Source organism: Eleutherodactylus coqui, chromosome 2, assembly GCF_035609145.1.
Source record: "Eleutherodactylus coqui strain aEleCoq1 chromosome 2, aEleCoq1.hap1, whole genome shotgun sequence".
Taxonomy (NCBI): Eukaryota; Metazoa; Chordata; class Amphibia; order Anura; family Eleutherodactylidae; genus Eleutherodactylus; species Eleutherodactylus coqui.
In genome coordinates, this window is record NC_089838.1 from 170,971,299 (window position 1) to 170,986,760 (window position 15,462).

Here is a 15,462-nt window from a genome sequence, read left to right on the forward strand (position 1 = left end):
CCCACTAGGAGATGAAGATCCAGCATAATCTTTTATGGGTGCAAAGTGCTTGTTTTGGTATGAAAATTGTATACTGTATCTTGTAAAACCTTTAGGTCCCGTCCCATCTCTTTATGGCCCTGTGCACTGGGAAAGCTCTTGACATATATGCTGAATGTATCCATAGCCTCTATTGACCCTGCATACGATAAACTAGCATCCTTTTGACATATGCTAGACCAGTATGAACTGCATACCCCTTTACTATGGCCCAACCATAGTAAACTACATTATTCCATACAAAGGTATACAGTAATATGCAATTATGCAGTATCTGTTTTTTTACTACAGGATTCTATGGGGAAAGTGCCAATACAGTGGGGTATGTTGCAGCTTGCTGTCAAAGATCTACATTGGGGGTTCTTAATAGATGTGATCAGAGCCTTATTTGTGCTGCAGAACCTTTAATCGAACCCCTGTAGAAGTATCACCAGTTAAAGTGTAACTTATTGTTTGTTAAAAGTAACATCCCAGAAATGTGATTTCTTCATTAGTTACTTTTACCTTTCCTCACAACCATTTTCAATTCCAAAAGGGCAGTTTGGTGTCTGAACGGCAGCCCTCCGACCTACACTGAAGGCGAGGGGTTATGAGAGGCACAGATTGCAGATATGCTCTAAAAACATCAAACACTTTGCTCCATAAAACATATTTCATTGGGTTAAGAAGTGAACTAGTTAGGTTCTTTTTGTATCATTGGTAATATAAAAGAAATCAAACAAAAACAGATAAAGGTGAGTATTCCAACCTTCTTTCTTCTTGATTGCTTTCCTGAAGCTGCTGTAGCCTTCAAAAGCAGAAGTACAGTATAGGCAGCCAAACCAATGAAGGACAGACCAGACAAACAATGAAAGTTATAAAGGTAAGAATGGTGCATGAACGTGCTGCCAGCAATACACAGACTGCACAATACTCTCAGCTAGTGGTTTTACATAATTCATTGCAATAGGCAATATCCTTACAATGCGCTGTACATTACCTGCAAATGGTGAAAGAGACAACACACACAACATAGTACATGCAAAAGAGAAACATTAACCATCATTAGTAAGAGGTCACAATGGATACTTGGACCACTGTTAACCACCACAAAGAGTCCCTTAGGGCCAATTCATGAACAGTATTTAGGGCATCTTATTGCTAATTGTCCTGAGCACATGACCCCTTTAATTGGAGTGGGGAAGTTAGAATACACATTTTAATTGAAGAATGTGTGTCTGGACTTGGACACTAACCCAATATCGCCACTGAACTTAAGAGATTGGGCATTTTGTATAGAGGGAAACATTTCTGTCCTCCAATGTAAAGCTGTACATATGAGGGAGTATTTGCTGTCAAAGGTATCTTCACTAAATAGTCACCTGAAGTAGGTGAATGGTTAGAATTTAATTAGTCCGAGATGGGGTGGAGTGGGGTTTCGGGGGAAAAGGTGAAGAATAAGGTTTATAGGTGCTGTAATATAGCATAAGAAAAGTAATACATATTCAAGTGCCTATTTTTTTCCATTAAAGGAGATGTCCCGCGCCGAAACGGGTTTTTTTTTTTTAAACCCCCCCCCCCCCCCGTTCGGCGCGAGACAACCCCGATGCAGGGGTTAAAAAAACCACCCGCACAGCGCTTACCTGAATCCCGGCGGTCCGGTGACTTCAATACTTACCGCTGAAGATGGCCGCCGGGATCTTCTACCTTCGTGGACCGCAGCTCTTCTGTGCGGTCCACTGCCGATTCCAGCCTCCTGATTGGCTGGAATCGGCACGTGACGGGGCGGAGCTACACGGAGCCGCTCTCTGGCACGAGCGGCTCCATAGAAGAAAGCAGAAGACCCGGACTGCGCAAGCGCGGCTAATTTGGCCATCGGAGGGCGAAAATTAGTCGGCACCATGGAGACGAGGACGCTAGCAACGGAGCAGGTAAGTATAAAACTTTTTATAACTTCTGTATGGCTCATATTTAATGCACAATGTATATTACAAAGTGCATTAATATGGCCATACAGAAGTGTATAGACCCACTTGCTGCCTCGGGACAACCCCTTTAAGCTGTAAGATAAAGGCTTTACATTTGGTTCACAAAGGCCAGCACAATAGCAGCAATATATTTTACATTGTGCTTTTTCATGGATGAGGAAGGCCTCCATAGTTCCCACTCAATACAGCCTGTTCTACTGGTATTTTCAAAAAATGCAGCAATATCGGATTCTGATTATGGTATAATATGATGCTGGCATTAGAGCGCCATTGTCTACGAGGAGCTGCAGACACCAGGACAGGGGAGTATTCAAAAGAGCTGTAGCAAGATGCAACCTTTTATGATCACTGACTGTAATCATGTGGTATTGTAGTTTCCATAACGCTCAAGGCTTTCCACATGACGTGACACACTGCCTGAACTTTCATTATACTTACAAGACTACTACTGATCACTATGGCTGGCCAGAGGTGTGAATGAAGAATGTTAGTATACTATAAACTGCAGCTTAGCAGCAACTGCAGGAGTTTTAATATGGAATACTGTAAACAGCCCATACCTTTTTCCGGGTCACTGGCAGGTCCAAACATGTACAGCAGAATGCCTTCCACCCCATTATATGCAACAGAAAAGTTATTATTTTCATTTTTCCAATGAACGGCTCTAATTGTCTGCAAGACTGCAAAGTGCAAACCGGCTTTTGGTGATGGCTGTGGTCTTACAGATTTAGGCCTCCTTCCCACGAACGGATTTCCGCCGCGTAATTCGCGGCGAAAATCCGCTGCGTTGCCCGCAGCTATTAGGTTCTATTGAACCTAATAGCACAATGCTCACGATGCGTAGTTCCACCGCGGAATTACGCACCGCGATTTCTCCCGTCCTCACCCGCAGCATGCTCTATTTTCTGCGGGTGAGGACGGGCTGTACGCACTGACGGCTTCCATTGCAGTCAATGGAAGCCGTCCGTTCACGCTATCTCCCGCTGTAACCAGCGGGAGATAGCGTGAAAAAACGCTTTCCCGCCCACCGCCGCGCGTCATATGACGGCGGTGGGCGGTGACGGGCGGTGACGCGGCGGCGGTGGGCGGGGAAGCGATTTCACGCTATCTCCCGCAGGTAAGTATAGGGGCTCTGGGGGGCGCCGTGACGGGCTTCACTGCGTAATATTACGCGGCGGACCCCGTCACGCTCGTGGGAAGGAGGCCTTAGGTGAACGTCAAAAACATAATAAATAACGTGATGTGCGACCAATTATGCTTTATTCCACTAAAATGTTAAAGTTTATTAAAAGTACTAACATGTAGTGCAAATATGTAATTTTTTTCATCTTACATGTCCAAGATATCTGCTTTGCTTAATGTTGAGATCAGCTTTAATTTACTAAACAGTAGCAGAAAAATAAAGACATCCTCTGGTTGCATTTAGAACACAATACTTTTTTCTCCGAGACAGCCTGTATGTCATGTAGTGTCATGCTCATGGTCTCTTAAGGAAATGAAAAATCTTCATGTAATGCCCACTGTAGTATTAGTTTGCCGCTAGAACTGCATATGTAATGCTAATAAATAACTTTTTTTTCTGTCATTCATTTTTTTTTCATCTTATATATACACTCACTGTGACCATTAACTCTCCTGAAAATATTCTCAACTGAAAATACTCATGCCGAATTGCCCCCGATTTATTATTCAAACACTCTCAACATTTGTTTTGCAGCCCCTCAGCAGATTATGGGATGCTGACAATCATACCTATTATTAATACAACTTTTCTAAGGTTTGATAGGGTTTTGTAGTCTTCAGCAAATTAAGCTACATTATTGGACAATGAAGAATTATAGGTTTTTCTGGTATGTTTTGTGCTTCCATTACTTACTATTCTATAGGATCCTACTTGTAGTCACTGAATAAAGACATTCCGAGCACATCACGCACAGAAAGCTCCTGTATCTGTAACAATGTAATGTTCTACAAATGCTGCTCAGTCTAGAGTCCAGGACATTAATAGGGATAACATTTCTTCCTTTTTTTCAATTTCTTGCATTTTAAACCAAAACCCCTACTTTTTTTCTAAGAAACTGCAACAGAAATCTGAGGTTAAAAGTTGGATTTCTGTAGCAAATGTGCCAACAGATCCACATGCAGATTACCCCCACTGCAATTCAATGGGGTTAATCCATGGCTTTTCTGCGCAGGATCTGCAGCAATACTGACTATGCTGTGGACTTCGAAATTTGCAGAGTTCATTCTTCAAAGTGGATTGTTTTGCTGATATAAAATACTGCATTCACTTCAGAATGTCAGCAGATTCTGCAAAAAGGGAGAAAGGAGAGCAGCACTCATTCTTTTTTGGTCTGTACAGATGGGAGATTGGATTATACCCTTTAGGAGGGTGTGCAAGCATACTATTTCTATTTGCCTTGTGCGGTCTGCTTTTCCATTTTTGTCTTAGTTTCTCATAGCAACCAAACACAGCTCGGCTTTCATTTTACCAGAGCAGAATACAAAATTAAAGCTGTGCTGTGATTGGTTGTTAGGAGCAACTAAGAGTTTTTCTTTTAGACAGTTTCATAAATTTCCCCCCAAGCTCTGCATGCATTATAAAACATGCAGCGTCTCAATTACCCTCACACACAATGCGCAGCAAGTGCGGCTGAAATGAAAGGAGTTACCCCAGAATCTAGGTTTATCCCCTAGCCACAGGATAGGATATAACTTTATGATTTGTGGGGGTCTGACCGCTGAGACCCCCTCCGAACCTGAGAATGGGGGTCCTGTGTCTCCCTCTTCTGTCAATGCAGGGATGCTTTTACTATCTGCAGCAATGCCACACTAAATGGAGTGATAAGGCAAGCAAGATTGCTGCTGCTCCATTCATTTCAATAGAGATGACTGAAATTACAGTCCCAATGAAAGTGAATGAAGCGGTACCACGCATGCGCAACCATCGCTGCAGTCTCGCCTTTACTGCGGGAGAGTTCAGTAAACCTGCAGATGGGAGGACACAGGATCCCTGTTCTAAGGATCATTGAGGGTCTCAGCAGTGAGATCTCCACTGATCATAAAGTATTCCACTATCCTGTGGCTAGGGAATAATTTAAGATTATGAGATCATTAAGCAAGAAATTGCACAGCACAGAAGTCCAGTGTCTACAATGAGGTCAGATGATATGAGAGTAAAATGACACCAAGTATGGAAGGGAGGGACATTACCTTTTCTTTTTCTTCTTTTCAATCTTCTTTAATTTTTGTATATCTTTCTTAGCTATATCGATTATTTCAGTGGTTTCCTTTTCAGCAGGAATCAAGGAGGCAGAGAATGGAGAAGAGAAATAAGAGGCTCTTGATGAAGCTCTTGTCAAGTTCCTTCGAAGATTTTCATTCACAGCTTCGCTTTCTAACAGTTTTGCTCTGATTACAAAATATGGAAAAAGTAACAAGATTTAAAAAATCTCTTTACATAAAGGGGCTCCAGTAACTATCAGTCGTATCCCTTCAGCTGCAATAAGTTACCACTTTATTACCCTTGCACGGCTGCAGTATTTTCAGTCTGCCCCTCAACTCCCAGATATTAAAAAAAAACAAACACAGTTCAGGAAAAATGGAAGGAAATAAAAAAACGTTATTGTAGCAAACTCTCAGCCAATAACATGCTGCTTTGTATTGATTTCACCTATATAGCAGTGGTAAACTGTATTGTAAAATGTGAACTTGGTCTCAGGACCCTGTGCCAGTTTAAATCATTTTCTGATTTTTTTTTTCTTTTAAAATTGTGCCTACTATGCCAAAGAGTAATAAACTATCCTATACTCAACTGTTCTGGGTCCCTGCAGCTCCAGTACCAACTCTCCGTTCACCACACTGGGTCTATGTACAAGCTGTAGAATCTGTTTATGGAATGTCACAGGCTGCTGTAGCCAATCATAGATGTCACTTGACCACTACTGAGGTCCAACTGACTGCAGCAGCCTGTAACATTCTGTTCACAGGCTGACTCTGCACCTTGTAAAACAGGCCCAGTGTAGTGAATGGAGAAGTGGTGCTGGAGCTGCGGGGACCTGGGACAGGTGAGTATAGACTAGTTTACTATTATTGGGCATGGGCAGCAATAAGAAAAAAAAAATACTTGGAAAACCCCTCTAAAAAATTTGGACTTTCAGGAGTCCAAGCCATGGGATCATACAGCCACAGGACAGATGCAGAAATGTGGCTGCATTTTGACTGTCCGAAAAGGTATCTCAGTAACTGCAGGACCATAGGCAGTACAATACAGGTTTGGTCAGCACCCTGCACAAGTGGTTTATTGTGGAAGTAACTCCATGTTTTAAGGTTCTACCCAAGAGAGGGCTCTGTCTTTTTGCCCTAGGCACCCCTTCTCTACTTGAACAAAAGATTTGATACATTATCTTGAAAACACTTTTATAATTGCAACTTCTGAGAATTACCAGTAGATGGCAATACAGGTTTAGCAAAGAATATAGTGGTTATGTTACTAAAAGTTAATAAATTGCACAAAACAGGAATGCACCTAATACAGTATAATAATTTAAGTAATTCTAGGTCTTTCCTTACAGTCTTTTTGGCTTGTAAAAACCAGATTTTTTTTACCATTTACTTTTTCTATGTCGTTTACAGTACTATCAACATCTGTCTGCAACTTTTTTTTTAAAAGAGATAATACATTTTAAAAACACTCTGGAAAACCACCACAGAAGATGCAGCTTTTTGTCATAAAACCGCTGTGTGTAAAACCATCTCAAAAACAATTTTTGGAAATGAGTAAGCCGGATAGGTCACAGATGATTTACCGAAGGTCTTCAATTTCTTTGATGTAATTGTGTATCATGTTGCTTATTTCTTCATTACCATCACCTGCAAATAAAGGGTTATATAATTAAACGATTGTTACATAAAAAGGGTTAAAGTTAAATTATACCACAAGACTACAGAACCTAAACGGTCATGCACCCTAAACCCAGTTTACACATTAACTTTTGTCTTCACCCCTTTAATGCCTAAAAATTGAGAGCTAGCAAGAGCAAAGTGCATCCTGTTTATTTACCTGTCATACTGAAGGCTAGAGGACTCTATAGTATATAAAATATGGTCCTAAAACTGCACATTTGAGGGATTTTGCCTATTTTGCCAAATCTTCCAGAATTCTGAAACACTTTCTCCTTAGTGATATTTAGAACCAGTAGTCATTTGTTCGGATCCACAGTCCCTCTGTTGTGTGGATCATTTCTCTCTCTGTTTATTTAAAGTGTTTCAATTGAAATCATCAGCAAGTAAGATACTACAATTAGGTCCATCACTCACTACGGCTGCTGAGTGGTAGATTTGCTGCTGAATAAGTATTCTATATTCCCTTTTTAATTCCTAAATGATGTTGTGACAAAGTTCAGGAATGTCGCCTTCTCTGCATTACTGTTAGGCCGGTCTTACATGAGCTTGTGCTACCGCATATATAAGGGGATTGGTGGTACGCAGCAAGTACACTTGTCATCGAGTACAAGAGATACACGCACTGCACGCCTGCAAACACAGTCGTGTGAGCTTGGCCTTACACGGGTTATGCAAAAAGTACTAAAAAGGCAAATAAAGAGAAAGCATAAACAAGGCAATGTGCTATAAACATGAAAGCAAAGCAGAAAGTCATGTGGAATACAGGGGTCTCTAGATAGGACAATACAACAAAAAGTGAAAGGCTTGACAATAACTCATGGCAGCGAAGAAATGTTAGCAATACATGTAGTGACTTCTATGGTTAGATACTCTATGCCGGGGGTGTACAACTCGCAGCCAGGAGACTACATGTAGCCTACAATGCCAATTTGTGCTGTCCTCAACCATCTGGTCAGACATGCTTGTTTGTGGCTAGTGGCCACTCACATGTATTCTGAGTCCGAGAGGAGAGTGGCAGCACATAGCGCAGGTATGGGTACCAATGGGTGGCCATCTCTGCAACCTACACATTGGCAGATTGAGACCTTCTGACCTCTGTGTGGCACCCCAGAAAGGAGTTGATCAGGGGGAGAGGGGGCCATGCATGTGTGTGGCCATCTTCATTGTAGTTATGGGAGCAGTGAATCATCTCACAATGATTAGAAACAGGGAAAGCCAAATATATGATCTCTTTCTTTATGAAGTGTGAATGGGGAGAAAGGGAAGCCCATTGCCACTAAGCGGGAATCGTGACAGTGCAACCTGCTCCTATCAGACATGTATGGCAAATACTTTTACTATGCAAGATATTTATGGCATATCCATACACCTTTAAGTTTTGGATCAATATGTCCCAAAATGCCAGAAAAAAAAAGCATGCCATATGTAGACCAGGCTGCAATTTAACACCACCTCCAATTACACAGAAAAGAGAAAAAAAAACAACACACCACTGAAAACCAAGATGCTTTGTCAATAGGATGAAAAACGGTTAGCAGAAATTGTAGCTGAAAAGAAGTCCATGCAAACTTCATTAACCCATTTATAACACAACTAAATACTACAGTTTTCCTTCATTACGCTGGCAAGAATATGCAAGCAAGCAGGCGGGAGTGAAGAGCCACAAAGGGAAATAAGGATGCAAAACAAAGGGATCGGCTTTCATTTTAGCGCTACATATTTTCCATGAACAATGACGTACAGATGTAGAAAAATGTAACTGGATGCAACACATTCTAATAACTTTCTGTACCATGGTTTATCACTTCAGGTGCTTTACAATGCCTTTTATTGTGTTAAGATAAGAGAACAATAGCTTTTGAATGGCTAAAGATAAACGTGACACAGCAAAAGTTATCAGTCAAGTTAAAAAACATTGCTACATCTGTAAGTCCCAATATATAAAAAGACAAGTATCGCCCTTCCATATAAGAAAATGGTTCATATTAATGTACATAATCTCTAATCATAAGTAGTTAATAGTTGCCTCAAAAGTATATTAATCTGGCTGTATTAGGATATATACTCAGAAAACATCTGCATTCTGAAACAATAAGTCTACAAGTAAAAAGGCACAACAAAAAGATCCTATAGAAATGATGATTAAAAAGATATAGAAATACAGCACCTGCTCTTGCAAGAACTTGATTTGCCTGGTCACTCATGAGCTGCGTAATTCTGGTCCTTAAAGCATCAACAGTTTCTTGCATAGCCTTAACTCTCATGCGTAGGTTGTTGTTTTCTGTTTGCAGCATTGCATTCTCGTGGAACATGTCATTGATGCCCTCAACTCCATCCTCATCAATTATTCTTTTACCCTATAAAGTTATTCCCCAAAGAACAAATGATTAGATGGCCCAGCATTTCTTATAAGGAGATATGGAGATTATAATAGTGTAAGCACCCGCATCAATGTTATAATAACACATAGAAAGTTTCATTCAATTCCGACAACTTCTTCTAGATTTTTTTTTTTTTTTTTACAATGAGTGTAGGTCTTAAGACAAACCCTGAATCCAAGATAATGTTATCCAGAAGCTGCCACTGAATCTATTGTATGCCTTAGTGCCCTCTGTTTAAGGCTTTATTTACTAAAATTCACAGATAGGCATTTGCCTCCAATATCAGTGCCCTATGCACTGCGCTTTAAAATAATAGCTGGCTCTTGCTCAATGAGTGTACATTGTTATATTGACAGAACATATCAAAAAGCAGCTTCACCAGAGGTTTTCCTTTTGTAATGCCGTTTATGTGAAAGGTGTTAGGCAACGAAAAATATTGTATAAACATTTTTAGTGTTTAGATGTATTAAAAAAAATGTTTCTACTCCCAGATATTTCAGGGCTAATGTTAGAATAGTGCCACCTGCTGTTTCTTTTCTGTGTCCACCTCAGTTATTGTTCAACCTGCTCAGTCTTCTTTCTCTCTCTGCCACACTGCATAGAAGGAAGACAGGGTATTAGTGTATCTTGACGCCATCAGGAAGACCTGGTGGAGTCAAGATTGACAGTGGGGTGACGCCCCCTGATGCTGATTGGCTGGACAGCACAATGGGCTGCAGGTCCTGCAGGTTACTATGAGAAGCAGAAATTGGGCTGAATGCTTTTTCCAAGCGTAGGCACACAAGGCGGGCCCTCTTTCCCCCGATTTAACTTTCACATATAGGCATGGAGCCCACAGCGGCAGGGGGAAGACAGTCTCACAGGTGGCCGCCGCTGTGTGCAGCAGAAGAGCCACAATGGGAGACAGCCGCGAGGCACTCCGGTCTCACAGTGGGCTGCATCCACTCTGTAAGCAGGTGGCAGCACTGTTAAAGCCTGTGGCTGGGATGGAGGGCTCATCCTGCGGTCGGCTGAGACGCGTTCACCCTGTCAAACCCCTAGCTTCTGGTGGCATCAAGGTACACTGATACCAAAAGACAGTATGTGTAACCACCTTGTAGCATTTACTGAGGTGTACTGGACACAGAAAGGCTCTTCAATAGAAACAGCAGGTGGCGCTATTCTAACATCAGTCCTGCAACATCTGAGGATAGAAACTTTTTTCTTTTAATAAGTATAAATACAAAAATGCATTTAAAAACTATAGGAGGGATTTAAGTATAAATCAAATGTTTTCGTGGGATGATCTCTTATAATAATACAATAACTTGATAGCACAGGTTTGTACAAGGCTACCAAATGTGTATATCTTCATTTATTTTAAGGAAATTAAACACATTTTTATTAAAGTGAATCTGTCATGTACTTTATGCTGCCCTCCGTTGAAAGCATAAAGTAGCGACAGACATGCTGATTCCATTGGTCTGTCACTTATAAGGTATAATGCAGGTGTTTTCAAGAACTTACAATTTGTCTGTCACTACGTCATGCTGCCCTCAGTGAGGATAGCATAAAGTACATGACAGGTTCAGTATTTTTTTTAAGCTTTTCTGACAAATTTATTTAACTTTTTATAAACTCTTTAGGGGATTTTAGCATATATTCAAGCAGCATCACTGCACAGACCTAGGGGCTTCTGCTAGATTCATCACCTTCCAGTGTACAATTGTCAGCCCCAACAAATGGAATCCTATAAGGAGATAATACCCTCAATGGCGATCATATGACAAAGCAAGTTAAATGACTAGTATAACAGTCAACTCCATTTCAGGCTGTTGCTGCTGTAAAAGTGGCTGTAGAATAACAGCTACTGCCTCATGGCTGGGCCATGTACAAGTGAGCCTACAATCGCATAGACCAGCGGGTATGCAGTAATCTAGTGTTTCTCTCCATGTATGTAATACAGAAAGTGGTTAAAAAATATTTAAACAGGCTAAAATACGCACTAAATACTGCAGATGTGAATCAAGACACGGACAAACAGATGAAAAGGGGCCAAGCTAACTGCAGAAAATGGTTATATATTTTGGTTACGCATTATGCTAATGAGCCACCCTAAGAAGTGTAAGCATTCTTCCCACCCTACCGTTTTATACTCCATTAGTTCCATCTGAAGTCTTGTTATTTCATTGCGAAGTGCATTTATCTGCTGACTTGTTCGGTCCTGGTTAGCCATGACTTTGTTCTTGATATTTCGGGCTCTATTAGCGTATTTAAGGGTGTTCAGTGTTTCCATAAAATCTCTATCTGAGGGACTTACACATGCGATCATTATAGTCTGACTGTGAAAATAAAGAAGAGAAAATATAGCAAAATCGTTATTTCCTCCTAAACTGTGACGAAAAAAAGAAATCACACTGCAATTCTGTTACAAGGTTCACAAGAATGTGTATTCCACAATATACCGAATGACCACTTTATTAGGGCTCGGTCAGATGAGCGGAGATCCGCACGTTTTTCGAATGGAAAAAAAAAACACTGCGTGTGTGTGGGCAAAATTCCGCACCTACCAAAGATAGAACATATGGGTGGCAATGGACATGGTCATGCGGATTGTTTCTGCACACAGTGCGTTTTTTTTTTTCTGCGCTGGAGAACGCGCAGATCTCCGCTCGTCTGACCGAGCCCTTAGAGACACTTGCCCTTTCAGGATTGGAGCTTCCCCTTATGTAAATTAGACAGGTGAACCCGGAGTGCAGCATAAAGTAAAGTGAGCAACTTTTCTGCGACTCAAATAGTAGTGACAGACATGCTGATTTCAGCAAAGTTTTAATAACTTACATCTGGTTACTGCAGCTCCCAGCAAGAGAGGAGCCCCCTTTATTCATGAGATGCTGCTAGCCCCACCCATCCACATTAATTAACAGTTTTTTTTAGCTATCACACTGCCTACTGAGACAACTGACAATCAGAGTGGGCGGTGCTAGTAGCACCTCATGTATAAACTGGACTCATGTTTGCTGGGTTGTCAGTTCTTAACCCCTTAACAACACAGGATGTATATTTATGTCATGGAAGTGCAAGGTTTGAATGGAGCGGGATCGTAAACGCTGATCGAAGCTGGTAATCTTTTACATGTTACTGCGGGTTGTGACATCAGCATTTAAAGGTAATGGACCCAAAAAAATTGATCCCAACACCCTGCTTCCCTCAGCTGAGGTGCCATTCGGTTGCCATCGTAGACTGAGGCCTACTGAAGACCCCCAGGACTGCCATGGCTGACTGCCCATCAAGCCATGCCTGAGGCGTGATAGATTGCCTGTTAGAACGTGTTATTATGCAATATTATTCTATTACATTTATACTCTGAGCGATCAGACAACTGTAAGTTCAAGTCTCCTATAAGGACTTACTAGAAAGAAAAAGAAAAAAAAAATGTAAAAAAGTAGTCAAAAAAAGTTTTATTATTAGAAAAAAAAAAAAGGTAGTAAATGTTTAAAATACCCCCCTTTTCCATAAATAGAATTTAAAAATAAAAACAAAAACATATTTGGAATCACGGTCTGTAAAAGTCCAATCTATCAAAGTAATGCATTAAAAAAAATTTAAAAAAAACACACACACACACAAGGTCATAATTGTGCTTCTTTGGTCACCCTGACTCCAAAAAAAAAAGTTTTAAAAAAAGGGATCAAAATGGCGTATGTACTCCAAAATGGTACTAATAGAAACTGTAGAGGACATCCTGCAAAAAACAGCCATCTCTGTATGACTGTGCATACAGTTCGTTGTCAATCACTGATAGGACCGCCCATTGGACTGTTCAGCTCAGAATGTGCAAATGTTTAAATGAATAAAAAACACAAATTATACTGAATCTTTCCCCATAAAACTATATATCAATCTGCTCAGCTCCTCCTGCTCTATAACATCATGCCTGCAGTTTGAACAGCATGTTCGAGTTGACAGTTACCCTTCAAGGGGTTAAAAACCCCTATGCACTACCCTATAAGTGACAGACAGCTGATATCAGCACGTCTGTCACTACTTTATGCAGCCTTCAGGGAGGCCCGCATAAAGTACATGATAGAAAGTATAAGAAAAGGAAAACCATGTCCTTCCTGCATTATCATCTTTTGAGGCACGCAATAATGTGATCTTTTCAAGCAGTCTACCTATTCTTGTAGGTTTCCAATTTGTGTGTGGCTCAGTCTTTATGTACATTTTTAGGTGTACTTTAACCTGCAATATGTGTTCGAAAGAAAGCAATAAAACGGTCACTGTACAAGTACATTCACTGAACAGTTAGGCCTCATGTCCACGGGTAAAAGAAGAATTAAAATCCACAGCGGATTTTAACTCTTCTCCCGCCCGCGGATCCGCATCCCGCGGATGGTCAATAAAAGGGAAGTTTAAAAAAATGGAGCATGAAATAAAACATGACAAGCTCCATTTTCGTGCGGGTCTCCCGCGGGGACGGCTCCCACAGGCTTCTATTGCAGCCTATGGAAGCTGTCCGGATCCGCGGGAGACCTAAAATAAGAATAACTTGACCCGCAGCGGACCGGGCACCTCTTCTCTTCTTCACGGCCGGATCTTCTTGCTTCGGGCCCAGCGGACGTGCCCGGCGCATGCACGCGGCATGCCGCCGGCATGCTGAGTACATCCGCCGGCCGAAGAAAAAAGATCCGGCCGTGAAGAAGAGAAGACGTGCCTGGTCTGCTGCGGGTGAGTTAATTCTTATTTTCAGCGCTTATGTCCGCGGGGCAGGAGGGACCCGCTACGGATTTTCCATGGAGAATCTGTAGTGGGCCTGATTTTCCCCGTGGACATGAGGCCTTAGGGTAGAGACGCCAGAGGAGGTGAACCGCGGGGGGTCCCTGTAGGGGCATGGCTCGCATCCCGCTGCGAGAATCCTCGTAGCGGAACTTGACCCAGCCGTGTGCATGAGGCCTAAGAAAGAAGAAAATGTAGAAGATACAAACTGAATCATGTTCTTGAAACAAAAACAGCTTTTAAAACTAAATACACATCTATACACACAGACATACATGTATCCTACCTGTTCCCTCCAAGGGAGTCCTGCAGTAGCCTTGTCAGCTTGGAATCCCTATAAGGCACATGTGTGGCTTTCTTACTTTTGTCTCCTAAAGCGCTGATCACATTTCCAAGAGCCAGCTTTGAAATCAAAATATTGCAAATATTAGAGAATGTAAATAAAGCAAGAATAAGGCCTCATGTCCACGGGGAAAATCAGGCCCGCTACGGATTCTCCATGTAGAATCCGTAGCGGGTCCCTCCTGCCCCGCGGACATGAGGGCTGAAAATAAGAATAAATAAGAATAAACTTACCTCTCGCACGCTCCGGTTCTTCCCTTCGCCGCGGCATCATCTTCTCTGCGTCGCGGCCGGATCTTCTTTCTTCGGCCCGGCGGATGCGCAGGATGACGTCGGTGACGTGCCCCGCGCATGCGCCGGCCCGAAGAAAAAAGATCCGGCCGCGACGGAGAGAAGATGGCGCCACGGCGAAGGGAAGAACCGGAGCGGGTGAGAAAATTCCGATTTTTGTCTCCCGCGGATCCGGACAGCTTCCATAGGCTTCAATAGAAGCCCGCGGGAGACCCGCACGAAAACGGAGCATGGTCCAGATTTTTTCATGCTCCATTTTTTTGAAAATCACTTTTATTGACCATCCGCGGGTATTTATCTACCCTCAGGTGGTCAATGCATACCTATGGGGTGCGGATCCGCGGGCAGGAGAAGAGTTAAAATCCGCTGCGGATTTTAATTCTTCTTTTGCCCGTGGACATGAGGCCTAAGAGTTAAATTCAGTTGACTGTCAATACAGCAATAGGACCCAACACATTTTCTTTCTCTATTTGAAAGGTAAATATTCTGCTAAGAATGAGGCAGATTTATGAAAGTGTCTAAAACAAAAATTATGTTGCCCATAACAACCTATCACAAGTAAGCTTTTATTTTTCAAGAGCTCTATCAGAAATAAAAGCTGCAGTGTGATTGGTTGCTATGGGCAACAAAGACAGTCTTTGCTTTACACAATTTTATAAATCTGACCGAAAATGTTTTAGGGAATGGTTTTATAGGACCTCAACCCCTCCATGCCCCAGGGCATACAGTTACGTCCTGGCTGCGTGGGATTGTATAAATCGGGATAGGGACCTGACCCAGCT

The 15,462-nt window shown here is 41.9% G+C and overlaps 1 protein-coding gene across 7 annotated transcripts in view; it reads right to left on the reverse strand.

The window, feature by feature from the left end:
- KIF21A (kinesin family member 21A) overlaps positions 1-15,462 on the reverse strand; it is a 139,790-nt gene that overhangs the window by 71,665 nt on the left and 52,663 nt on the right. For 6 of the 7 annotated variants that reach the window (XR_010790323.1, XM_066591911.1, XM_066591908.1 and 3 more), the window contains exons 7-12: positions 14,334-14,449; positions 11,418-11,613; positions 9,079-9,268; positions 6,815-6,878; positions 5,220-5,417; positions 788-826 (exon numbers count right to left, since the gene is read on the reverse strand). Coding sequence is in view for 6 of the 7 variants with exons in the window: in XM_066591911.1 (XP_066448008.1) it covers positions 788-826; positions 5,220-5,417; positions 6,815-6,878; positions 9,079-9,268; positions 11,418-11,613; positions 14,334-14,449 (803 nt within the window). In the remaining variant the exon portion in view is untranslated. The remainder of the gene's footprint in view (positions 1-787; positions 827-5,219; positions 5,418-6,814; positions 6,879-9,078; positions 9,269-11,417; positions 11,614-14,333; positions 14,450-15,462) is intronic. The other variant, XM_066591909.1, reaches the window with a different exon arrangement.